Raw genomic sequence first — 27,083 nt, 5'->3', positions numbered from 1 at the left:
AGCCTGTAAGGACCTGCCTTGAGGATAGTGGTTAAGAAGGTAGAAACTAGGGCCTGTAGGACCTGCCTTGAGAGAGTGTTGTTAAGAAGGTAGAAACTAGGGCCTGGAGAGGACCTGCCTTGTTGAGGAGTGTTGTTAAGAAGGTTGAAACTGAGAGCCTGAAGGACCTGCCTTGTTGAGGTGTTGTTAGGAGAGGTAGAAACTAGGGAGAAGAGGACCTGCCTTGTTGATAGGAGGGGAGCTAAGAGAGGAGAGATGAGATGAGGACCTGATGAGTTGAAAGTGTTGTTAAGAAGGTAGAAACTAGAGCCTGAAGGACCTGCCTTGTTGATAGTGTTGAGGAGAAGGTAGAAACTAGGAGGTAGGACCTGCCTTGTTGATAGTGTGATGAGAGGTAAAACTAGGGGAGGAAGGAGAGATGAGAGGAAAGGAGGTTAAGAAGGTAGAAAGGAGGGTGATGAGAGGAAGAGGGCCTTGTTGATAGTGTTGTTAAGAAGGTAGAAACTAGAGCCTGTAGGACCTGCCTTGATGAGAGGAAAGGAGGAAGGTAGAAACTAGGGCCTGTAGGACCTGCCTTGTTGATAGGAGGGGAAGAAGGTAGAAACTAGAGCCCCAACCTCACTGCTCCAGACAGTGTTGTTAAGAAGGTAGAAACTAGAGCCTGTAGGACCTGCCTTGTTGATAGTGTTGTTAGAAGGTAGAAACTACGCCTGTAGGACCTGGGAGGGAGGAAAGTGTTGTTAAGAAGGTGAGAAACTGAGCCTGTAGGACCTGCCTTGTTGATAGTGAGAGTTAAGAGGACAGAAGAAACTAATGAGGCCTGTAGGACCTGCCTTGTTGATAGAGAGGGAGAGAAGGTAGAAACTAGAGAGGGAGGACCTGCCTTGTTGATAGTGTTGTTAAGAAGGTAGAAACTAGGGCCTGAGGACAGAAGAGTTGATAGTGGGTTAAGAGGAGGTAGAAACTAGAGCCTGTAGGACCTGCCTTGTTGATAGTGTTGTTAAGAAGGTATAAACTAGGGCCTGTAGGACCTGCCTTGTTGATAGTGTTGTTAAGAAGGTAGAAACTGAATGGGTCTTTAACCTGCCTTGTTGATTACTGCATAAGAAGGTAGAAACTAGAGCCTGTAGGACCTGCCTTGTTGATAGTGTTCATTAAGAAGGTCACTAAAACAGCACTGAGGGTTCTGGAGTCTTGTTGATAGTGTTGTTAAAAAGGCAGTATCACATTATTACAGACTTCTGCAGTCATTTTAATGGGTTGAGTTAGCACACTGTATCACATGTTCTGAGGGTATCTGCATACATAGACACAATGGCTTTACTCAAAGCCAGTCACATGTAGGGTTCTGGAGCTTCTTAATGGGGATTACCACTGATTCTACCTGAATAATGTTCAGAGAGTCTTCCATTAAAGTTACACCCTGTGTTCTGTTCTCAGGGTTCTGGATCCACAATTTAGGGGGGTTTAAAGCCATAACACATGTTTTTCCTCAGGGTTCTGATCGATAATGGGTTGGTTAGCTGCACTGAAGTCAACAAAACAGACCCCACAATCTTCAGTTTCATCAATTTCTCTCAGCCAATCATCAGTCATTTCTGAAAGAATAGATGTTGAGTGTCCTTCCCAATAAGAAAGTACTTTCTGGCAATTTTGAGCCTTTCAAAACAAATGCTGATGCTCCAGATACTCAACTTCAAAGAGGCCATTTAATAAAAAATGTGTTTTAATCAAACATGCAGTTTTTTTGGTCAGAAATGCCTTCTGAACATGTGAACATTCATGTGCCTTAATAACAACCATCTATGAGCCTGTAAATACAAATACAATTGATAAATTACAGAGCCTTATTGGTTAAGCCCAGAAAAGGGCAGCAATCTTCCAACTAGCCGTGATATTCCATGAATAATGAGTGGGCTGGACATACAATAGTAGGATTTACAACATTAACTGCCACACTGGATTTCTGATCAATTTGAGCTGGTCAGTCTGTTGGACAAAATGTTTAACGTTTTTTTGAAAACAAGGAGCATTTCTAAGGTGACCCCAAACTTTTGAACGGTATCAAGTTTTGAAATCTCTAATTTTTACATTTACCCATTTAAGTCATTTCAGACCCTCTTATCCAGAGCGACTTACAAATTGGTGCATACACCTTATGACATCCAGTGGAACCCACCCACAATAGTGCATCTAAATCTTTTAAGCCTTAGCCCCACCCAATCAGCATCGTTCACCCTATCTTAGGTATTCCTTGAAGAGGTGGGGTTTCATCGTTCCGGAAGGTCTTGATTGAGCTCCACCCATCTCTTTAGGGATTTGTTCACAGAGTGAGGTGCCAGAAACAGCCAAAGATTTGAAGACTGAGCGGGGAACTGTTTTTCCTCAGTGGTGGGAGGCTGCAGGCCAGAGGTGGATGAACGCAGTGCCCTTGTTTGGGTGTAGGGCCTGATCAGAGCCTGGAGGTACAAATGAGGTGCAATCTCCCTCACTTTGAGCTCCGTAGGCGATGCACCTTATGGTCTTGTTCTCTGATGTACTTCAACTGGAAGCCAGTGGAGAGAGCGGAGGAGCGGGGTGACGTAAGAACTTGGGAAGGTTGAACACCAGACGGGCTGAACAGTAGTTCTGGATGAGTTGTAAATGGCACTGGCAGGAGCCCAGCCTTGTTGATAGTGCAGTAATCAAGACGGGAGAAACAAGTGCCTGGATTAGGACCTGCGCTTGTTGAGGCAGGGTGTTGTTAAGATGTTGTAGAAACTGAACCTACAGGAGGACACCGCCTTGATGTTAGTGTTGAGAACGTCTAGGTGTTGTAGGATCACTGCCTTGTTCTTAGCGCTCTGGGAGGAGGTACAAATGGAGTTGTCAAATCGATGCCTTGATCATGGAAGTGCAGTCCACTTCCCGGGAGGAAGAGGAGCTCCGTCTTGCTGAGGTTCAGCTTGTTGAGGTGGTGATCCGTCATCCACACTGATATGTCTGCCAGACATGCAGAGATGGGACACCTGGTCATCAGAAGGGGGAAAGGAGCAGATTAATTGTGTGTGAAAAAGCAATGGGGTAGGAGAGACCATGTGAGGTTATGACAGAGCCAAGTGACTTTGTATAGCGAGAATAAGAGAGGGCCATTAGAACAGAGCCCTGGGGACACCAGTGTTAGAGCGCGGACAACTCTTTATCACATTACCTGGCAGGAGCGTAAAGTCAGGTAGGACACCATCTGTGTTTCTGTTAGACAGGTAACTCTTTATGCCCATTATAGCAGGGTGGAAAGGAGGATCTGTGGTTCTGTATCGACAGGTAACTCTTTATCCACATTATAGAGCAGGGAGAGTAGAGTTAGCTTTAGCAGTGCGGAGCCCTCCGTGTTCTGTTAGAAGAGCAACTCTTTTGAATTATAGTCTTGAAACCTGACTGATTTGGATCAAGAACACCATCTGGTCATTCTGAGAGAGATAGCGGGGTGAGCCATAACGGCACGCTCAAGAGTTTTGGAGAGAAAAGAGATAAGGGATACTGGTCTGTACAAAACATCCCCCAGGGATCTTTTTATCATTTTTCTCAGCCAATCATCAGTCATTTGTGAAGACGTGAGGGCATGTTGAGTGTCGGTCAATGAGTTGTGAGCGAGGTGAGGTAAGGGAGACTCCAAATGGTCTGGAAACTAGGCGTGGATAGGGTCAAGCGGGCAACTTCACAGGAGAGCCATTTCATAAGACGCGAGATTTCATCTGGAAAATGCGTTTTTGGTCATAAATGCCTTCTGGCACAGGGTAGGGCAGTGTGAGCAGAACCAGCATGTATCGTTTGTAAATACAAACGAGGATCGGATGTCGTCGAGCCTTCTTTTCAAAATGGTTGACAGAAAAATCTGCAGAGAGGGGAGGAGGGGGGAGGATTCAGGAGGGAGATAAGAAGGTGGCAAAGAGCATCCTAGGGTTAGAGGCAGATGCTTGGTCTAGAATGGAGAAAGTGGCTTTTGAGCAGGACAGAGTTGAGGAAAATGTAGAGAGGCTTTTTTAGTGAAATGGATGCCAGGTCCGCAGGGAGGCAGTTTTCCTCCATTTCTGGAGGCTGCCCGTTTTGAAATCCTGTTAATTAGAGTATGATAGCTAAAGAGATGGAGAAAACACCTGTCTCTGGATTACATCTTCAAACTAAGGGCAACCGTGGTAATGGCATCCCTGACAGGGAGATGCGTCCATCATACATGATGATGTATACGGGTAAGATAGTCTAGCATTAGCTAGCTACATTTTCAGATATTACACGTTTCTAAATTTGACAGAAATTTTACAGAAAGTGGTTTATTATCAAGTTAAAGTGTACTGTTAGCTAGCTAGCTAACGTTAGCTGACTGGCTCACTAGCTAACGTTAGCTGTTAGCTAGCTAGCTAACGTTATCCAGAGGTAAACAAATCATCAGCCAGAGCGTCAAGTGGGCGCTCTGAGCGTTATATAAAATATCCCCATAGTCTAGAAATATGTAGCTAATACTAGCCTCCTTCTGGCTTCAAAAGAAAACAGGCCTTATTCCGAAAATAAAATCCCAACTTCAGCTTCAATTTTTTTGTAAGTTGTTGAATATACAATTTAAAAGAGAGGCCATCATCAATTAAAATTCCAAGATATTTATATGAGGTTACAACCTCAGTCTCCTTGCCCTGACAGGTAGTATCCAATATATTTATATGAGGTTACAACCTCAATCTCCTTGCCCTGACAGGTAGTAATAGGTTTGTATGTGACACATGTAGAAGTAGATGACAATGCATCAAACAGTGAGACCAAAACAAAGATCTACACACATACAAGAGGCATTTCTCACTCAATTGACCTGATGTTGTGATGTGTATTTCTTTAAGCCACTCAATAGGTCTACCCTCATTATTGGAATCACTTCACCGTCTGACCCACAAACTCAATTCAACATGGTTGGCTGAAGTCATTACACACATGTAACTATTCTAAAGTCACATAGATAATAAACTGATGCTATTTCAATATGGAGCTTAAAGTGATGTGTTTTTTTAGCATGGCAACAAAGACCATTGGTTCTAAACATTGCACAATAAAACTGCGGGAGAATTCATCATTTTGCAGGTACAGTATCTGTCTTTATTTCAAGTGTTGGTGATCATAACAGACAGTGTGTTAGGGTAAGAGACAGACAGTGTGTTAGGGTAAGAGACAGACAGTGTGTTAGGGTAAGAGACAGACAGTGTGTTAGGGTAAGAGACAGACAGTGTGTTAAGGTAAGAGACAGACAGTGTGTTAGGGTAAGAGACAGACAGTGTGTTAGGGTAAGAGACAGACAGTGTGTTAAGGTAAGAGACAGACAGTGTGTTAGGGTAAGAGACAGACAGTGTGTTAAGGTAAGAGACAGACAGTGTGTTAGGGTAAGAGACAGACAGTGTGTTAAGGTAAGAGACAGACAGTGTGTTAGGGTAAGAGACAGACAGTGTGTTAGGTAAGAGACAGACAGTGTGTTAAGGTAAGAGACAGACAGTGTGTTAGGGTAAGAGACAGACAGTGTGTTAGGGTAAGAGACAGACAGTGTGTTAAGGTAAGAGACAGACAGTGTGTTAAGGTAAGAGACAGACAGTGTGTTAGGGTAAGAGACAGACAGTGTGTTAAGGTAAGAGACAGACAGTGTGTTAAGGTAAGAGACAGACAGTGTGTTAAGGTAAGAGACAGACAGTGTGTTAAGGTAAGAGACAGACAGTGTGTTAGGGTAAGAGACAGACAGTGTGTTAGGGTAAAGACAGACAGTGTGTTAGGGTAAGAGACAGACAGTGTGTTAAGGTAAGAGACAGACAGTGTGTTAAGGTAAGAGACAGACAGTGTGTTAAGGTAAGAGACAGACAGTGTGTTAGGGTAAGAGACAGACAGTGTGTTAGGGTAAGAGACAGACAGTGTGTTAGGGACAGACAGTAAGTTAGACAGACAGTGTGTTAGGGTAAGAGACAGACAGTGTGTTAGGGTAAGAGACAGACAGTGTGTTAGGGTAAGAGACAGACAGTGTGTTAGGGTAAGAGACAGACAGTGTGTTAGGGTAGGTAAGAGACAGACAGTGTGTTAGGGTAAGAGACAGACAGTGTGTTAAGAGACAGGTAAGAGACAGACAGTGTGTTAAGGTAAGAGACAGACAGTGTGTTAGGGTAAGAGACAGACAGTGTGTTAAGGTAAGAGACAGACAGTGTGTTAAGGTAAGAGACAGACAGTGTGTTAGGGTAAGAGACAGACAGTGTGTTAGGGTAAGAGACAGACAGTGTGTTAAGGTAAGAGACAGACAGTGTGTTAGGGTAAGAGACAGACAGTGTGTTAGGGTAGAGACAGACAGTGTGTTAGGGTAAGAGACAGACAGTGTGTTAGGGTAAGAGACAGACAGTGTGTTAGGGTAAGAGACAGACAGTGTGTTAAGGTAAGAGACAGACAGTGTGTTAGGGTAAGAGACAGACAGTGTGTTAAACTAAGAGACAGACAGTGTGTTAGGGTAAGAGACAGACAGTGTGTTAGGGTAAGAGACAGACAGTGTGTTAGGGTAAAGAGACAGACAGTGTGTTAGGGTAAGAGACAGACAGTGTGTTAAGGTAAGAGACAGACAGTGTGTTACAGTGACAGTGTTAGGGTAAGAGACAGACAGGCAGTGTGTTAAGGTAAGAGACAGACAGTGTGTTAGGGTAAGAGACAGACAGTGTGTTAGGGTAAGAGACAGACAGTGTGTTAGGGTAAGAGACAGACAGTGTGTTAGGGTAAGAGACAGACAGTGTGTTAGGGTAAGAGACAGACAGTGTGTTAGGGTAAGAGACAGACAGTGTGTTAAGGTAAGAGACAGAGATAGTTAAATGATGGGTCAGAGTCATATAATCCCCACTGCAGTCAGGGTTCTGTTGCTATGGCAACACTGCACTTCAGAGTAGATCTGAGATCTTCTGTATCCTGCTGCACCTTCTAATCTCTGAAGACCCAAACACAAACCCTACTTTAAAAAAAGAACCCCCCCCCCTCTCCCTTATAAATGGAATATGTACATGTGCTGGAAATGTTTGTATGGCAATAATTGTTATTGAAAAATCAGATTTTACAATTGTGTTAGAAATTATTGAGGGGCTGGTCTGATCTTCATGGTGATGGCTTTCAGGGAGTATGTATAGCCTTTCCATGAATTCCAGTTGATGCCAATACCAAAGGTAGACTCGCCCCATGCATATATCCCATTGGGGTTAGTAGCATGGCAGTTGGTGTACCAAAATCCTCCGTAGTACACCCGGGCACAGTTGGAGTCGGCAAGGTCCTGGTCTTTATCTGACGTTGTAAATTTGTGACCATTGTGAAAACCCAGAGAATCTCCTGAGGAAACAGAGGAGATAAATAAGGACTCTAGGTAACTTCATGATAATACTTCCACCAGCTTTAGGTATGAACTAGTGATGCACCGATATCACATGTCTGGCCGATACCAATATGTTCCTTGCCCCAAAAAAACCCTGATACCGATGCAGATAACTGATATAAAACATGTTTACAGCCTTTGAAGCATTCAGTTAAAGAGTTAACACACACACATGGACGCAGCTGTCTAAGGCCCTGCATCTCAGTGCAAGAGGCGTCACTACAGTCCCTGGTTCGAATCCAGGCTGTATCACATCCGGCCGTGATTGAGAGTCCCGTAGGGCGGAGCACAATTGTCCCAGCATCGTCCGGGTTTGGCCGGGGAAGGCCGTCATTGTAAATAAGAATTTGTTCTTAACGGACTTGCCTAGTTAAATAAAGGTTACACACAAACACCACACTGACCAAAAAGTTATGTCCCCATTACCAGAAAAACATCATCACAACCTATTTCTTTCACTTACTTGCTGTGCTGTTTCATTGTTCAGTCGTTTTATTCTCAACCAGGATTTCTATGGAACGCCGTTTGGGTCTGTGCGCGTCAAAATATATACTATTTAACACAATTTGACGTGTCAATTAAGCTTGTTGACCAATCAGGACCTGAATATGACTGCATGTCACATAATAATTTAAGGTGTTCATATTTTTTTTTACATAGTTATTACACATCACTCATATTGATTACACTATCACTCGTATTTCATGTTACAAAGATTCATCAATACGTATGCTATGATGCTGGTAAAGTTGTCTCTCACAGTCCTGGTCATAAAAAAGCTAGCTAGTTGATGGATGCAAACAATATTCTTCCCCAAAAACACGACATAATCTGTTTCAGTAGACATAGTTAGCTAGCTAACATCTATTTCAGTAGCTATAGTTAGCTAGCTAACATCTATTTCAGTAGCTATAGTTAGCTAGCTAACATCTATTTCAGTAGCTATAGTTAGCTAGCTAACATCTATTTCAGTAGCTATAGTTAGCTAGCTAACATCTATTTCAGTAGACATAGTTCGCTAGTTAACATCTATTTAAGTAGCTATAGTTAGCTAGTTAACATCTATTTCAGTAGCTATAGTTCGCTAGTTAACATCTATTTAAGTAGCTATAGTTCGCTAGCTAACATCTATTTCAGTAGCTATAGTTAGCTAGTTAACATCTATTTAAGTAGCTATAGTTAGCTAGCTAACATCTATTTCAGTAGCTATAGTTCGCTAGTTAACATCTATTTAAGTAGCTATAGTTGCTACCTAACATCTATTTCAGTAGCTATAGTTCACTAGTTAACATCTATTTAAGTAGCTATAGTTAACCTAACATCTATTTCAGTAGCTATAGTTCACTAGTTAACATCTATTTAAGCTATAGTTCGCTAGTAACATCTATTTCAGTAGCTATAGTTCACTAGTTAACATCTATTTAAGTAGCTATAGTTCACTACCTAACATATATTTCAGTAGCTATAGTTCACTAGTTAACATCTATTTAAGTAGCTATAGTTCGCTAGCTAACATCTATTTCAGTAGCTATAGTTAGCTAGTTAACATCTATTTAAGTAGCTATAGTTAGCTAGCTAACATCTATTTCAGTAGCTATAGTTAGCTAGTTAACATCTATTTAAGTAGCTATAGTTCGCTAGCTAACATCTATTTCAGTAGCTATAGTTAGCTAGTTAACATCTATTTAAGTAGCTATAGTTAGCTAGCTAACATCTATTTCAGTAGCTATAGTTCGCTAGTTAACATCTATTTAAGTAGCTATAGTTCGATACCTAACATCTATTTCAGTAGCTATAGTTCACTAGTTAACATCTATTTAAGTAGCTATAGTTCACTACCTAACATCTATTTCAGTAGCTATAGTTCACTAGTTAACATCTATTTAAGTAGCTATAGTTCGCTAGCTAACATCTATTTCAGTAGCTATAGTTAGCTAGCTAACATATATTTAAGTAGCTATAGTTAGCTAGCTAACATCTGTTTCAGTAGCTATAGTTAAGCTAGTTAACATCTATTTAAGTAGACATAGTTCGCTAGTTAACATCTATTTAAGTAGCTATAGTTAGCTAGCTAACATCTATTTCAGTAGCTATAGTTCGCTAGTTAACATCTATTTACGTAGCTATAGTTAGCTAGCTAACATCTATTTCAGTAGCTATAGTTAGCTAGCTAACATCTATTTCAGTAGCTATAGTTAGCTAGCTAACATCTATTTCAGTAGCTATAGTTCGCTAGTTAACATCTATTTAAGTAGCTATAGTTAGCTAGCTAACATCTATTTCAGTAGCTATAGTTAGCTAGCTAACATCTATTTCAGTAGCTATAGTTCGCTAGCTAACATCTATTTAAGTAGCTATAGTTAGCAAGCTAACATCTATTTCAGTAGCTATATTTTGCTACCTAACATCTATTTCAGTAGCTATAGTTAGCTAGCTAACATCTATTTAAGTAGCTATAGTTAGCTAGCTGACATCTGTTTCAGTAGCTATAGTTCGCTAGCAAACATCTATTTCAGTAGCTTTAATTAGCTAGCTAACTATATAGCTAGGTGTCATCATCTAAAATAACCCTAATTTGTAAGACAGATCTTAATTGTATTATTCATCGGACCCATCTATGTGAAGCTAGCCACAATAAGGATTAACCACAATAGTGGACTTTGCGGTTAGCCTTCAAAATACAAGTATGGCATAATTCTACTATTTGTATTCATTTGCATCACTGTCAACAACAGACTTTTATTTTGAAAGCAAACCACAAATTCCACTATTGTGCCTAATCCTTATTGTGGCTAGCTTCACAACACATATCCCGGTCCGGTCGAGCCTCACTAGCCAGATGAAGCTAGCTGGCTGCTTATAACGTTAGCTTTGGGAGACGGGGTTAAGTATCTGGCTAGCTATTTATTTTCATGAACTGAAGTTCCATTTCATTAGGCAAACAACAAGTGGCTACCTTGCTAATACTAACTCACAAGGATTCCTAAATCATTGCCAAGAATAATGAAAATGACTGCAGTTTCTACTGGTCATTGTTTTCAGGCTGGTTGTATTTTTTTTCACCTTTATTTAACCAGGTAGGCAAGTTGAGAACAAGTTCTCATTTACAATTGCGACCTGGCCAAGATAAAGCATAGTAGTGTGAACAGACAACAACACAGAGTTACACATGGAGTAAACAATAAACAAGTCAATAACACAGTAGAAAAAAAGAAGACAAAAGTGTCTATATACATTGTGTGCAAAAGGCATGAGGAGGTAGGCGAATAATTACAATTTTGCAGATTAACACTGGAGTGATGCATGATCAGATGGTCATGTGCAGGTAGAGATACTGGTGTGCAAAAGAGCAGAAAAGTAAATAAATAAAAACAGTATGGGGATGAGGTAGGTAAATTGGGTGGTCTATTTTACCGATGGACTATGTACAGCTGCAGCGATCAGTTAGCTGCTCAGATAGCAGATGTTTAAAGTTGGTGAGGGAGATAAAGTCTCCAACTTCAGCGATTTTTGCAATTCGTTCCAGTCACAGGCAGCAGAGTACTGGAAGGGAAGGCGGCCAAATGAGGTGTTGGCTTTAGGGATGATCAGTGAGATACACCTGCTGGAGCGCGTGCTATGGGTGGGTGTTGCCATCATGACCAGTGAACTGAGATAATGCGGAGCTTTACCTAGCATGGACTTGTAGATGACCTGGAGCCAGTGGGTCTGGCGACGAATATGTAGTGAGGGCCAGCCGACTAGAGCATACAGGTCGCAGTGGTGGGTGGTATAAGGTGCTTTAGTAACAAAACGGATGGCACTGTGATAAACTGCATCCAGTTTGCTGAGTAGAGTGTTGGAAGCCATTTTGTAGATGACATCGCCGAAGTCGAGGATCGGTAGGATAGTCAGTTTTACTAGGTTAAGTTTGGCGGCGTGAGTGAAGGAGGCTTTGTTGCGAAATGAAAGCCGACTCTAGATTTGATTTTTAGATTGGAGATGTTTGATATGAGTCTGGAAGGAGAGTTTGCAGTCTAGCCAGACACCTAGGTACTTATAGATGTCCACATATTCAAGGTTGGAACCATCCAGGGTGGTGATGCTAGTCGGGCATGCGGGTGCAGGCAGCGATCGGTTGAAAATTATTATTATTATTATATATTATATTATATAAAAGCATGCATTTGATTTTACTAGCGTTTAAGAGCAGTTGGAGGCCACAAAAGGAGTGTTGTATGGCATTGAAGCTCGTTTGGAGGTTAGATAGCACAGTGTCCAAGGAAGGGCCAGAAGTATACAGAATGGTGTCGTCTGCGTAGAGGTGGATCAGGGAATCGCCCGCAGCAAGAGCAACATCATTGATATATACAGAGAAAAGAGTCGGCCCGAGAATTGAACCCTGTGCCACCCCCATAGTTCCATAGTATGTTGTGAAGCTAATAGCAGTGACGCTATTACTGTGTAATTTCGGGCAACATCTGAAAAATTTAATAGGCAAACAACAAGTGGCAACCTAGCTAATACCAACTTCGGTTGGGCAACATCTGAAAAATAGCGCCTACTTGGTAGTTTGTACCGGTGCTCGACCAGTCGGCGAAAGCCAACGTCACCCACTACAAAGGACGGTTGATTGTCAAGGGCAATGAATTCCATTATCTTTGAGTCGTCTCTCTGAAATGTTGTTATCCTTCCAAATGACTGCTGGACTTGTTGTCTGCTCGATCCACACAGCAGACATTGTGGGCGAGGTTAGGAATGCTGTGTTGCACGTGTAGCGCGACATTTTACGCGGCGTCATTACGTCATGTACCTACGTTATATAGGTTTGCACGTCAGCTCTGACATCTGTTTTGCACATCAGCGTTAAACTAGACATCAGGCCGCTACTGATGTTGTCATTTTTAGTTAATATCGGCGGTTCCGATATGTTCACCGATATATCGTACATCCCTAGTAATGAACCCTTGTTGACAGATTTTCTTGCACTATTTTCCTTGTAATTTCCTCTGGTACTATATTCTGTTACTATACTCTTGTACTATGTTCTAGTGCTATGCTCATGGACTATATTATGGTACTATATTCTGGTACTATATTCTGGTACTATATTCTAGTGCTATATTCTGGTACTATACTCTGGTACTATATCCTAGTGCTATATTATGCCACTATACTCTGGTACTATATCCTCTGGTAATATATTCCAGTGCTATATTATGGTACTATACTCATGGACTATATTCCAATTTTATAGTATGATACTATATTATGGTTATTAATTATTAATAATATTATTATATTATGGAAACACTTATCTCCCTCACTAGCTTTAAGCACCAACTGTCAGAGCAGCTCACAGATTACTGCACCTGTACATAGCCCACCTATAATTTAGCCCAAACAACTACCTCTTTCCCAACTGTATTTAATTTATTTATTTATTTTGCTCCTTTGCACCCCATTATTTTTATTTCTACTTTGCACATTCTTCCATTGCAAAACTACCATTCCAGTGTTTTACTTGCTATATTGTATTTACTTTGCCACCATGGCCTTTTTTGCCTTTACCTCCCTTCTCACCTCATTTGCTCACATTGTATATAGACTTGTTTATACTGTATTATTGACTGTATGTTTGTTTTACTCCATGTGTAACTCTGTGTCGTTGTATCTGTCGAACTGCTTTGCTTTATCTTGGTCAGGTCGCAATTGTAAATGAGAACTTGTTCTCAACTTGCCTACCTAGTTAAATAAAGGTGAAATAAATAAATAAATAAATAAAATGGTACTAGTGCTATATTATGCTACTATACTCTGGTACTATACTCTGGTACTATATTGGTACTATATTCTGGTACTGTCCTCTTGGACTATATTCTAGTGCTATATTATGGTACTATACTCTGGTACTATATTCTAGTGCTATATTATGGTACTATACTCTGGTACTATATTCTAGTGCTATATTATGGTACTATACTCTGGTACTATATTCTGGTTCTATATTTTTGTACTATACCCTTGGACTATATTCTAGTGCTATATTATGGTACTATACTCTGGTACTATATTCTGGTACTATATTTTAGTACTATACCCTTGGACTATATTCTAGTGCTATATTATGGTACTATACTCTGGCACTATACTCTGGTACTATACTCTGGTACTATATTCTGGTTCTATATTTTTGTACTATACCCTTGGACTATATTCTAGTGCTATATTCTTGTACTATTCTCTTGGACTATATTCTGGTACTATATTCTTGGTCTATATTCAGGTGCAATATTATTGGACTATATTCTGGTACTACAGTATATTATTGGACTATATTCTGGTACTACAGTATATTCTGGTTCTATATTCTGGTACTACAGTATATTCTGGTTCTACAGTATATTATTGGACTATATTCTGGTACTAAAGTATATTCTGGTTCTACAGTATATTATTGGACTATATTCTGGTACTACAGTATATTCTGGTTCTATATTCTGGTTCTACAGTATATTATTGGACTATATTATGGTACTACAGTATATTAATGGACTATATTCTGGTTCTACAGTATATTATTGGACTATATTATGGTACTACAATATATTAATGGACTATATTCTGGTACTACAGTATATTATTGGACTATATTCTGGTACTACAGTATATTATTGGACTATATTATGGTACTACAGTATATTAATGGACTATATTCTGGTAGTACAGTATATTATTGGACTATATTATGGTACTACAGTATATTATTGGACTATATTCTGGTACTACTAGTATATTCTGGTTCTACAGTATATTATTGGACTATATTCTGGTACTACAGTATATTCTGGTTCTATATTCTGGTTCTACAGTATATTATTGGACTATATTATGGTACTACAGTATATTAATGGACTATATTCTGGTTCTACAGTATATTATTGGACTATATTATGGTACTACAGTATATTAATGGACTATATTCTGGTACTACAGTATATTCTTGGACTATATTATGGTACTACAGTATATTAATGGACTATATTCTGGTACTACAGTATATTAATGGACTATATTCTGGTACTACAGTATATTAATGGACTATATTATGGCACTACAGTATATTAATGGACTATATTCTGGTACTACAGTATATTCTTGGACTATTTTATTAGACTTTAATTCTTGGGTTATTTTTTCTTGGACAATATAAATTGTCACCCACCTGCTCCTCCATCTTTGAATGAGCCCAGTGTTAGCAGGTATCCTTCAGCCTCTGGTCCAACGGAGAAGGAAGAGTACTGAGCATAGACCTTATTCCCCTCAAAGTCCTCCATGTCCACCCTCAGCTCATAGGTTCCTTTCATAGTCATGAGATGCATTGTCTCCAGCCCTGGAGAATGAGATCAATATAGCAGTTCATTGTGTTGTCTGAATACAATGACAAATGGCCTTGAATGAACTAGGACAAACCGGATGAAGTCAGTGGTAGAACAAGGTTCTAGGAGGAGAACGTTCTGTTGGCTAGAAGTTAAACCAGTTCCTACCCAGCCAGTACTCTCCAGCTGCGCTCCCAAAACCACTCTTGTATTGATCCCACTTCCTGTAGAAGTTCACTGATCCATCCTGTCGCCTCTGAATCAGCTGATTTAGAGAGAGATTGTTTCATTGACAGATTAAGAGAGAGATTGTTTGATAAACAGATTAAGAGAGAGAGATTATTTAATTGACAGATTAAGAGAGAGAGAGATTGTTTAATTAACAGATTAGGAGAGAGAGAGAGATTATTTAATTGACAGATTAAGAGAGAGAGAGATTGTTTAATTAACAGATTAAGAGAGAGAGAGAGATTATTTAATTGACAGGTTAAGAGAGAGAGAGATTGTTTAATTAACAGATTAAGAGAGAGAGAGATTATTTAATTAACAGATTAAGAGAGAGTTTAATTAACAGATTAGGAGAGAGAGAGTTTGATAAACAGATTAGATTGTTCATGGTAATTTAGTCTTTAAGTGTATTTCAATACCACACATTGAAACTTACCGTCCACTTTCCTCGATATGCACTTTCCAACCCCATGTCACAGAAGACCTGGACAGGTGAGGTAGGTCCTGCAGGGTAGATGGTGTAGACCCCGTTTTGTCCAGAACCTGATCTATAGACCTCATCACAGTCCACTGGATGCAGGGAGGACTGCGCCATCACGGGAGCCAGTAGAGCCAGCAGCAAGATGGACTGCAGCACAGGGTAGATGGATACAGCAGTTTAACACAAAAACTGTCTAGTGTTGGTTCATTTGTAGTTATTATGGATACATTTATTATGCCAAAGCAGCAGCTACTCTTCCTGGGGTCCAGCAAAATAAGGCAGTTTATACAGTTTTAAAAACATTACAATACATTCACAGATTTCACAACACACTGTGTGCCCTCAGGCCCCTACTCCACCACTACCACATATCTACAGTACTAAATCCATGTGTTGGTGTAGTGAAAATGATATCGTGTGTGTGTGTGTGTGTGTGTGTGTGTGTGTGTGTGTGTGTGTGTGTGTGTGTGTGTGTGTGTGTGTGTGTGTGTGTGTGTGTGTGTGTGTTTGTGTTTGTGTTCCAGTGTGTTTTAAAATCTAATTCTACTGTCAGTTACCTGATGTGGAATGTTCCATGTAGTCATGTCTATGTGTGTGTGTTCCATATAGTCATGGCTCTATGTAGTTTGTGGTTTGAGTTCCATGTAGTCATGGCTGTTTTTTACTGTGGAATAGAGTTCTATAGTCATGGCTCATGTTACCTGTGGAATAGAGTTCCATGTAGTCATGGCTGCATCATGTAGTATGTGGAATAGAGTTCCATATAGTCATGGCTGCATCAGTTACCTGATGTGGAATAGAGTTCCATGTAGTCATGGCTCTATCAGTTACTGTGGAATAGAGTTCCATATAGTCATGGCCTGATACTGTGAATAGAGTTCCATGTAGTCATGGCTGCTATCAGTTACTGATGTGGAATAGAGTTCCATATAGTCATGGCTCATGTAGTTACTGTGGAATAGAGTTCCATGTAGTCATGGCTGCTATCAGTTACCTGATGGAATAGAGTTCCATATAGTCATGGCTCATGTAGTACTGTGGAATAGAGTTCCATGTAGTCATGGCTCTATGTTAGTACTGTGGAATAGAGTTCCATATAGTCATGGCTCTATGTAGTACTGATGTGGAATAGAGTTCCATGTAGTCATGGCTGCATGTAGTTACCTGATGTGAATAGAGTTCCATATAGTCATGGCTGCATAGTTACCTGACTGTGGAATAGAGTTCCATGTAGTCATGGCTCTATGTAGTACTGATGGAATAGAGTTCCATGTAGTCATGGCTGCATGTAGTACTGATGGAATAGAGTTCCATGTAGTCATGGCTGCATCAGTTACCTGATGTGGAATAGAGTTCCATGTAGTCATGGCTCTATGTAGTACTGTGGAATAGAGTTCCATGTAGTCATGGCTCTATGTAGTACTGTGGAATAGAGTTCCATGTAGTCATGGCTCTATGTAGTACTGTGGAATAGAGTTCCATGTAGTCATGGCTCTATGTAGTACTGTGGAATAGAGTTCCATGTAGTCATGGCTCTATGTAGTACTGTGGAATAGAGTTCCATGTAGTCATGGCTCTATGTAGTACTGTGGAATAGAGTTCCATGTTCATGGCTCTGTAGTGTGGAATAGAGTTCCATGTAGTCATGGCTCTATGTAGTACTGTGCGAATAGAGTTCCTCATGGCTCTATGTAGTACTGTGGAATAGAGTTCCATGTGAATGGCTCTATGTAGTACTGTGGAATAGAGTTCCATGTAGTCATGGCTCTATGTAGTACTGTGGAATAGAGTTCCATGTAGTCATGTCTCTATGTAGTACTGTAAAATAGAGTTCCATGTAGTCATGGCTCTATGTCACTGTGGAATAGAGTTCCATGTAGTCATGGCTCTGTGTAGTACTGTGGAATAGAGTTCCATGTGGTCATGGCTGTATGTCGTACTGTGGAATAGAGTACCATGTAAAACCATGGCCTATGTAGTGGAATAGAGTTCCATGTAGTCATGGCTCTATGAAGTACTGTGGAAACTAGTTCCATGTAGGACCTATGTCTTGTGGAATAGAGTTCCATGTTAGTCATGGCTCTATGTAGTACTGTGGCCTAGAGTTCCATGTAGTCATGGCTCTGTTAGTACTGTAGAATAGAGTTCCATGTAGTCATGGCTCTATGTTGTACTGTGAATAGAGTTCCATGTAGAAATGGCTCTATGTAGTACTGTGGAATAGAGTTCCATGTAGTCATGGCTCTATGTAGTACTGTGGAATAGAGTTCCATGTAGTCATGGCTCTATGTAGTACTGTGGAATAGAGTTCTGTAGTCATGGCCTTGTAGTAGTGTGGAATAGAGAATGTAGCTAGGGCTCTATGTAGGATCACCTATAGTAGTCATGGCTCTATGTAGTACTGTAGGACCTGCCTAGTGTTGTTAAGAAGTAGAAACCCTGTGTTGAATAGAGTTCCATGTAGTCATGGCTCTGTGTAGAACTGTAGAAACTAGGGCCATGTAGTCATGGCTCTTGTAGTACTGTTGTAGTCTGTTCTGGAACTTGGGGACTGTGAAGAGACCTGCTGGTGTCATGCTTGTGGGGTATAGAAGGTGTAGAGCTGTGGCCTGTAGTTTAGACAGACCTTGTTGATTTAGTGTCAATAGCTTATAAATTAAAATAGGGCCTGTAGGACCTGCCTCCACTGTTCAGCCAGTGTTGTTAAGCAATTATTAAATTAGCCTGTACATCCTGCCTTGTTGATAGTGCTGTTCTGAGAAGGTAGAAACTAAGGCCTGTGGCACCTGCCTTGTTGATAGTGCTGTTAAGAAGGTAGAAACCAGGGCCTGTAGGACCTGCCTTGTTGATAGTGTTGTTAAGAAGGTAGAAACTAGGGCCTGTAGGACCTGCCTTGTTGATAGTGTTGTTAAGAAGGTAGAAACTATGGCCTGTAGGACCTGCCTTGTTGATAGTGTTGTTAAGAAGGTAGAAACTAGGGCCTGTAGGACCTGCCTTGTTGATAGTGCTGTTAAGAAGGTAGAAACTAGGGCCTGTAGGACCTGCCTTGTTGATAGTGCTGTTAAGAAGGTAGAAACTAGGGCCTGTAGCACCTGCCTTGTTGATAGTGTTGTTAAGAAGGTAGAAACTAGGGCCTGTAGCACCTGCCTTGTTGATAGTGTTGTTATGAAGGTAGAAACTAGGGCCTGTAAGACCTGCCTTGTTGATAGTGTTGTTATGAAGGCAGAGCAGCGCTTGATTATAGACAGACTTCTCTCCATCTTAGCTACTACTGCACCTATATGTTTTGACCATGACAGTTTACAATCTAGTGTTACTCCAAGCAGTTTAGTCATCTCAATTTCCACATGATTTATTACAAGATTTAGTTGAGGTTTAGGGTTTAGTGAGTGTTTTGTTCCAAATACAATACTTTTAGTTTTAGAAATATTTAGGCCTGACTTATTCCTTGCCACCCATTCTGAAACTGAAACTGCAGCTCTTTGTTAAGTGTGGCAGTCATTTCAGTCGCTGTAGTAGCTGACGTGTATAGTTTTGAGTCATCCGCATACATAGACACACTGGCTTTACTCAAAGCCAGTAGTAGCATGTCATTAGTAAAGATTGAAAAAGTAAAGGGCCTAGACAGCTACCCTGGGGAATTCCTGATTCTACCAGGATTATGTTTTAGAGGCCATTAAAGAACACCCTCTGTGTTCTATTCGACAGGTAACTCTTTATCCACATTATAGCAGGGGTGTAAAACCATAACACATAATTTTTCGATAATGTCAAAAGCTGCAATGAAGTCTAACAAGACAGCCCCCACAATCATTTCATCATCAATTTCTCTCAGCTAATCATCAGTCATTTGTGAAAATGCTGTGCTTGTTGAGTGTCCTTCTCTATAAGCATGCTGTTTACTGTGAAATAGCATTGTATCTGGTCAAACACAATTTCTTCCAGAAGTTTACTAAGTGTTGGTAACAGGCTGATTGCCAGACTTAATTGCCATACATTTTGCCTCATCCTCTCAACCAAACAATTTTTCAATTCCTCATCAATCCATGGGGATTTAACAGTTTTTACAGTCATTTTCTGAATGGGTGCTTATTAGTAACTGGAATACGTAGTTTCATAAATGTGTCAAGTGCAGCATCTGGTTGCTCCTCATTACACACCACAGACCAGCAGCATCTGGTTGCTCCTCATTACACACCACAGACCAGCAGCGTCTGGTTGCTCCTCATTACACACCACAGACCAGCAGTGTCTGGTTGCTCCTCATTACACACCACAGACCAGCAGTGTCTGGTTGCTCCTCATTACACACCACAGACCAGCAGCGTCTGGTTGCTCCTCATTACACACACAGACCAGCAGCATCTGGTTGCTCCTCATTACACACCACAGACCAGCAGTATCTGGTTGCTCCTCATTACTCACCACAGACCAGCAGCGTCTGTTTGCTCCTCATTACACACCACAGACCAGCAGCATCTGGTTGCTCCTCATTACACACCACAGACCAGCAGCATCTGGTGCTCCCTCATTACACACCACAGACCAGCAGCATCTGGTTGCTCCTCATTACACACCACAGACCAGCAGCGTCTGGTTGCTCCTCATTACACACCACAGACCAGCAGCATCTGGTTGCTCCTCATTACACACCACAGACCAGCAGCCTGGTTGCTCATTACACACCACAGACCAGCAGCATCTGGTTGCTCCTCATTACACCCACAGACCAGCAGCGTCTGGTTGCTCCCTCATTACACACACAGACCAGCAGCATCTGGTTGCTCCTCATTACACACACAGACCAGCAGCATCTGGTTGCTCCTCATTACACACCACAGACCAGCAGCGTCTGGTTGCTCCTCATTACACACCACAGACCAGCAGCATCTGGTTGCTCCTCATTACACACCACAGACCAGCAGCATCTGGTTGCTCCTCATTACACACCACAGACCAGCAGCATCTGGTTGCTCCTCATTACACACCACAGACCAGCAGCATCTGGTTGCTCCTCATTACACACCACAGACCAGCAGCATCTGGTTGCTCCTCATTACACACCACAGACCAGCAGCATCTGGTTGCTCCTCATTACAGACCAGCAGCATCTGGTTGCTCCTCATTACAGCCAGACCAGCATCTGGTTGCTCCTCATTACACACCACAGACCAGCAGCATCTGGTTGCTCCTCATTACACACCACAGACCAGCAGCATCTGGTTGCTCCTCATTACACACCACAGACCAGCAGCATCTGGTTGCTCCTCATTACACACCACAGACCAGCAGCATCTGGTTGCTCCTCATTACACACCACAGACCAGCAGCATCTGGTTGCTCCTCATTACACACCACAGACCAGCAGCATCTGGTTGCTCCTCATTACACCTCATTACCACAGACCAGCAGCATCTGGTTGCTCCTCATTACAGACCATCAGCATCTGGTTGCTCCTCATTACACACCACAGACCAGCAGCGTCTGGTTGCTCCTCATTACACACCACAGACCAGCAGCATCTGGTTGCTCCTCATTACACACCACAGACCAGCAGCATCTGGTTGCTCCTCATTACACACCACAGACCAGCAGCATCTGGTTGCTCCTCATTACACACCACAGACCAGCAGCACCTGGTTGCTCCTCATTACACACCACAGACCAGCAGCATCTGGTTGCTCCTCATTACACACCACAGACCAGCAGCATCTGGTTGCTCCTCATTACACACCACAGACCAGCAGCATCTGCTCCTCATTACAGACCATCAGCCATCTGGTGCTCCCTCACATTACACACCACAGACCAGCAGCGTCTGGTTGCTCCTCATTACACACCACAGACCAGCAGCATCTGGTTGCTCCTCATTACACAGACCATCAGACCAGCAGCATCTGGCTGCTCATTACACACCACAGACCAGCAGCATCTGGTTGCTCCCATTACACACCACAGACCAGCAGCACCTGGTTTACATCAATAGCATACACTATATTAGGCCCAGCCTGTCCTCTTATCTGGTTAGGCCCAGCCTGACCTCATTACACTATATTAGGGCCCAGCCTGTCCTCTTATACACTATATTAGGGCCCAGCCTGTCCTCTTTACACTATATTAGACCAGCAGCATCTGCCTGCTCCTCTTATACACTATATCAGCAGCATCTGGCACCTCAATAATAATAATAATAATACCACAGCAGGCCCAGCCTGGTCCTGCTATACACTATATGATTACACACCAGTCCCAGCCTGGTCCTCCTCATACACACCACAGGCCCAGCCTGGTCCTCTTATACCAGCAGCGTCTGGCTGTTCCTCACACACCACAGACCAGTCCTATTATTTAATCAAGACGGAGATGACAAGTGCCTGGATTAGCCCAGCCTGTCCTCTTATACACTATGTTGTAGGCTCAACCTGGAACCTCTTATACACGCCATATTAGGCCCACGCCTGGTTCCGCTCTGGGGATACACTATAGTTGTCAACCGTGATGGCCATGGAATGGGCAGTCCTTACCCGGGAGGAAGAGGAGCCCGTCTTGCTGAGGTTCAGCCTGAGGTGGTGATCCGTATCCACACTATATGTCTGCCCAGCCTGCGATTCCCACCTGGTCATCAGAAGGGGGAAATTAATTGTGTGTCGTCTGCATAGCAATGATAGGAGAGACCTGTGAGGGTTATACAGAGCCAAGTGACTTGGTGTATTAAGAGAGGGCCCAGAGCCTGGGGGACACCAGTGGTGAGAGCTATGAGGAGACAGACTCCCCACGCCACCTGGTAGGAGCCTCTGTCAGGCACACGCATATTAGGGCCCAGCCTGTGCCCAACTTATACACTATATCTGATGGTTCCAGTATCAAGGCAGCCGTCCTCTAGAAGGATGAGAGCAGAGGATTAGGCCCAGCGCCTCCGTGATACAGAGAAGAGAACTCAGTTGAATGACTCCCTGACTGATATACATTCTGAGAGAGATTAGAGCCCAGCCTGCTCAAGAGTTTTGGAGAGAAAAGAGAGAAGGGATACTGGTCTTATACACTATATTAGGCCCAGCCTCTCGCTCTTTGAAGACTATATTAGCCCAGCCTCAGGGATGAGTTGATGAGCGAGGTGAGGTATTAGAAGGTCTCCAAATGGTCTGGAGAAGAGAGGAGGGGATATTATTAGGCCCAGCCTGACGCTCATCTGGATAGAGGGGAGAAAGAGTCACATAGGGTATTGAGCAGAACCAGCCCCTCTGAGCAAACGAGGATCGGATGTCATCGACCTTCTTTTCAAAATGGTTATACATCTGCAGAGAGGGAGGAGGGGGATTAGGCCCAGCCTGACTCCTCTTATACAGATGCTATATGGTAGGCCCAGAGACAGAGGGGTGGAGGAAAACTGAAAGGATGCCAGGTCCGGGCATACAGTTAGGGCCCAGCCTGTCCTCTGAGCTATACTATATTAGGCCCAGCCTGAGCCGGCCTGGAGGATAGGGGACATAGAGAGTCAAAGGATGCAGTAAGGGAGGAGAGGAGGGTTGAGGAGGCAGAATCAGGGAGATAGGTTGGAGAAAGTCTGATATGGAAGAGGAGAGAGTAGGGGAGAGAGAGCTATATTAGGCCCAGCCTGGGACAGTGTGGGAAGTGTATGAGAGCGAGAGGGAAAAGGATTAGTGGTCGGAGCCTTGGAAGGGAGTTGCAATGAGGTTAGTGGAAGAACAGCATCTAGTAAAGATGAGGTCAAGCCTATTGTCCTCTGTGAGTAGGGGGGAAGGTGAGATTAGGCCCAGAGGAGAGTCCTCAGAGAGGAATGAGTCAAAGGTAGACGGGGGATTAAAGTCGCCCAGAACTGTGAGAGGTGAGTCTCAGGAAAGGAGCTTATCAAGGCATCAAGCTATTGATGAACTCCCAGGGAACCTGGAGGGCGATAAATGATAAGGATGTTAAGCTTGAAAGGGCTGGTAACTGTGACAGCATGGAATCCAATAGACAGATGGGTATACCACTAGAGATGAGGATCCTGCCAGGCTGACCAGAAGCCTCGGGTGTGCGAGAACACGTGGGCGGACGAGGAGAGAGCAGTATACAGTGTTATCTGTGGGATCCATGTTTCCGTCAGTGCCAAGAAGTCAAGGGACTGGAGGAGGCATAGGCTGAGATGAACCTGCCTTGTTGGCCGCAGATCGGCAGTTCCAGAGGCTACCAGACCTGTCCACGTGGGTCGGCGCTACCACCAGATTAGGTGGTCCCACGCGGTGTGGAGCGTTTGTATGGTCTTGCAAAGAGGAGAGAACAGGGATAGACAGACACATATTACAGGCTACAGAAAAGGCTACGCTCAAGGAAATTGGAATGACAAGTGGACTACACGCCCAATGTTCAGAAAGACCTCTCTATTGACTATATTAAAATGATACAGTACCAGTAGGCTATGTCCTCTTATACACTAATCAAGTCGCCCAGTAGTGTCCTAATATTAGGCCCTAGCCTGTCCTCTTATACACTATATTAGGCCCAGCATGGAAATCCTCTTATACACTATAGCCCAGTGTCCTGTACACTATATTACGCCTGTCCTCTTATAAACTATACGAGGCCCAGCAGTCCTGGCTAGCACTATAACCTCAGCCTGTCCTCTTATACACTATATTAGGGCACCCAAGGCTACACACACTAAACTACACAATTATCTTGGCCCAAAGCAGCTATGTAGCTAGCTAACACTGAACTAATCAAGTCTATATTGAGTGAATAGCCTACAGCATGTAATCTTATACAGCTATATTAGCCCAGCCTGTCCTACGTTAGGGGCGGCAATCACTATAATTATGCAATTATCTCTGATACAAGGACCTATGTAGCTAGCTAAGAAGAATGGCTAAGATTATGTAGCTAGCTAACAGCCTGTCCTCGTACAGTTGAGTGAATAGCACTACAGTGATGCTAATCTGTGTGCGTTAGCTAGCGTTAGCCTCCTGGGCGATCAGTGAAGGCTCTTATACAAATACGATATTATGCAATATCTCTGATACAAGGACGGCTATGTAGCCTAAGAAGAATTGCTAAGATTAGACAAATCACACTATAATGAAATGTAATGAAAAAAGTTATACAACCTGCAGAGCGAAGTGCTGTCCTCTTATACACTATATTAGGCCCAGCCTGTCCTCTTATACACTATATTAGCCCAGCCCAGCATGTCCTCTTATACACTATATTAGGCCCAGCCTGTCCTCTTATACACTATGGCATATTAGGCCCAGCATGTCAGCCTGTCCTCTTATACATATTAGGCCCAGCATGTCCTCTTATATTAGGCCCCTCTTATACACTATATTAGCATGTCCTCTTATACACTATATTAGCCCAGCCTGTCCTCTTATACACTATATTAGGCCCAGCCTGTCCTCTTATACACTATATTAGGCCCAGCCTGTCCTCTTATACACTATAATAGGCCCAGCCTGTCCTCTTATACACTATATTAGGCCCAGCCTGTCCTCTTATACACTATATTAGGCCCAGCATGTCCTCTTATACACTATATTAGGCCCAGCATGTCCCAGCCTCCTTTATACACTATATTAGGCCCAGCCTGTCCTCTTATACACTATATTAGGCCCAGCCTGTCCTCTTATACACTATATTAGGCCCAGCCTGTCCTCTTATACACTATATTAGGCCCAGCCTGTCCTCTTATACACTATATTAGGCCCAGCCTGTCCTCTTATACACTATATTAGGCCCAGCCTGTCCTCTTATACACTATATTAGGCCCAGCCTGTCCTCTTATACACTATATTAGGCCCAGCCTGTCCTCTTATACACTATATTAGGCCCAGCCTGTCCTCTTATACACTATATTAGGCCCAGCCTGTCCTCTTATACACTATATTAGCCCAGCCTGTCCTCTTATACACTATATTAGGCCCAGCCTGTCCTCTTATACACTATATTAGGCCCAGCCTGTCCTCTTTACTATATTAGCCCAGCCTGTCCTCTTATACACTATATTAGGCCCAGCCTGTCCTCTTATACACTATATTAGGCCCAGCCTGTCCTCTTATACACTATATTAGGCCCAGCCTGTCCTCTTATACACTATATTAGGCCCAGCCTGTCCTCTTATACACACTATATTAGGCCCAGCCTGTCCTCTTATACACTATATTAGGCCCAGCCTGACCTCTCTATACACTATATTAGGCCCAGCCTGTCCTCTTATACACTATATTAGCCCAGCCTGTCCTCTTATACACTATATTAGGCCCAGCCTGACCTCTTATACACTATATTAGGCCCAGCCTGTCCTCTTATACACTATATTAGGCCCAGCCTGTCCTCTTATACACTATATTAGGCCCAGCCTGTCCTCTTATACACTATATTAGGCCCAGCCTGTCCTCTTATACACTATATTAGGCCCAGCCTGACCCTCTTATACACTATATTAGGCCCAGCCTGACCCCTCTTATACACTATATTAGGTCCAGCCTGTCCTCTTATACACTATATTAGGCCCAGCCTGTCCTCTTATACACTATATTAGGCCCAGCCTGTCCTCTTATACACTATATTAGGCCCAGCCTGTCCTCTTATACACTATATTAGGCCCAGCCTGTCCTCTTATACACTATATTAGACCCAGCCTGTCCTCTTATACACTATATTAGGCCCAGCCTGTCCTCTTATACACTATATTAGACCCAGTTGGAACGTTAGTTTTCCTAGATATGGCTGTTATATTGTGATCACTACATCCTATGGATTTCTATACTGCTTTCAAACAAATCTCTGCAGCATTAGTAAAGATGCGACCAATACATGTTGGTGATTTAATTCCTGTGTTGTTTGTAAATACCCTGGTAGGTTGACTGATAACCTGAACCAGGTTACAGGCACTGGTTCCAGTTTGAAGTTTTTTCCTGAGTGGGCAGCCTGATGAAAGACCGTCAATATTTAAATCCCCCAGAAAATATACTTCTCTGTTGATATCACAAACATTATCAAGCATTTCACACATATTATCCAGATACTGACTGTTAGCACTTGGTGGTCTATAGCAGCTTCCCACCAGAATGGGCTTTTCATTAGAGACACATGTCCTATATTCTCGTTAGTATCTCTGAATGCTGTTTTCTGATCATTCTAATAATGCTGTGGTTTATTAATACATACCATCGTTGTTGTGATAGATGTCTGTTTGCCTTTGAAGGAAACTTCAGAATAGTATGTTGAATGGACGCCCTGTAAGAAAAGGGAGCTCATTTACTACAGTATTGTTCAGGTCTCCAGCTGTTGGTGAAATACTAACACTTACACAGTCACTCTGTCTCACTATGACTATTGACATTTGACTGTGTTAACAAGCAGGATTCTAGTTAGGTCCTATGATGACTGAACAGATCGGACAATGTTACATTAGGCACCAGGAAAACCTCCCTTCCCAATTGTTTTATTTGAAATGATGTGTGATCAGTTAAGAATAGTGAGAGACATGCATGAGCTCACCTGTATCAGTAGCAGATGTCAGTGTCTTCATGAGCTGTTTGTCCCCACTAAGATGCACACCTCTTTTATAAAGACAGCCCAGAGCATGTTGCAACACTCAGTACTTTCTCTGGCCCAC

At 42.5% G+C, this 27,083-nt stretch overlaps 2 protein-coding genes and 1 long non-coding RNA gene across 3 annotated transcripts; 1 reads left to right on the top strand and 2 right to left on the bottom strand.

Moving 5' to 3' along the window:
* Positions 1-4,030: 4,030 nt before the first annotated feature.
* Positions 4,031-6,994, top strand: LOC127920676 (testis-specific H1 histone-like). The gene is made up of 7 exons (XM_052504743.1): positions 4,031-4,041; positions 5,090-5,473; positions 5,521-5,761; positions 5,809-5,880; positions 6,117-6,188; positions 6,663-6,806; positions 6,971-6,994. The coding sequence occupies exons 1-7, from the start codon at positions 4,031-4,033 to the stop codon at positions 6,992-6,994; spliced, it is 948 nt and encodes a 315-aa protein (XP_052360703.1).
* On the bottom strand, positions 6,806-27,083 carry LOC127920677 (microfibril-associated glycoprotein 4-like). The gene is made up of 6 exons (XM_052504744.1): positions 26,966-27,083; positions 26,633-26,701; positions 15,422-15,613; positions 14,926-15,022; positions 14,604-14,771; positions 6,806-7,356 (listed from the first exon to the last, which is right to left on the bottom strand). The coding sequence occupies exons 2-6, from the start codon at positions 26,633-26,635 to the stop codon at positions 7,106-7,108; spliced, it is 711 nt and encodes a 236-aa protein (XP_052360704.1). The 5' UTR covers positions 26,636-26,701; positions 26,966-27,083; the 3' UTR covers positions 6,806-7,105.
* Positions 20,647-21,207, bottom strand: LOC127920680 (uncharacterized). The gene is made up of 3 exons (XR_008106910.1): positions 21,103-21,207; positions 20,933-21,064; positions 20,647-20,857 (listed from the first exon to the last, which is right to left on the bottom strand). It is a non-coding gene; the product is annotated as an uncharacterized LOC127920680 (long non-coding RNA).

The sequence above is a fragment of the Oncorhynchus keta genome, unplaced genomic scaffold (assembly GCF_023373465.1).
Source record: "Oncorhynchus keta strain PuntledgeMale-10-30-2019 unplaced genomic scaffold, Oket_V2 Un_contig_20236_pilon_pilon, whole genome shotgun sequence".
Taxonomy (NCBI): domain Eukaryota; kingdom Metazoa; phylum Chordata; class Actinopteri; order Salmoniformes; family Salmonidae; genus Oncorhynchus; species Oncorhynchus keta.
Note: the sequence above shows the minus strand (reverse complement) of the source record. Positions and strands in the feature narration are given on the sequence as shown.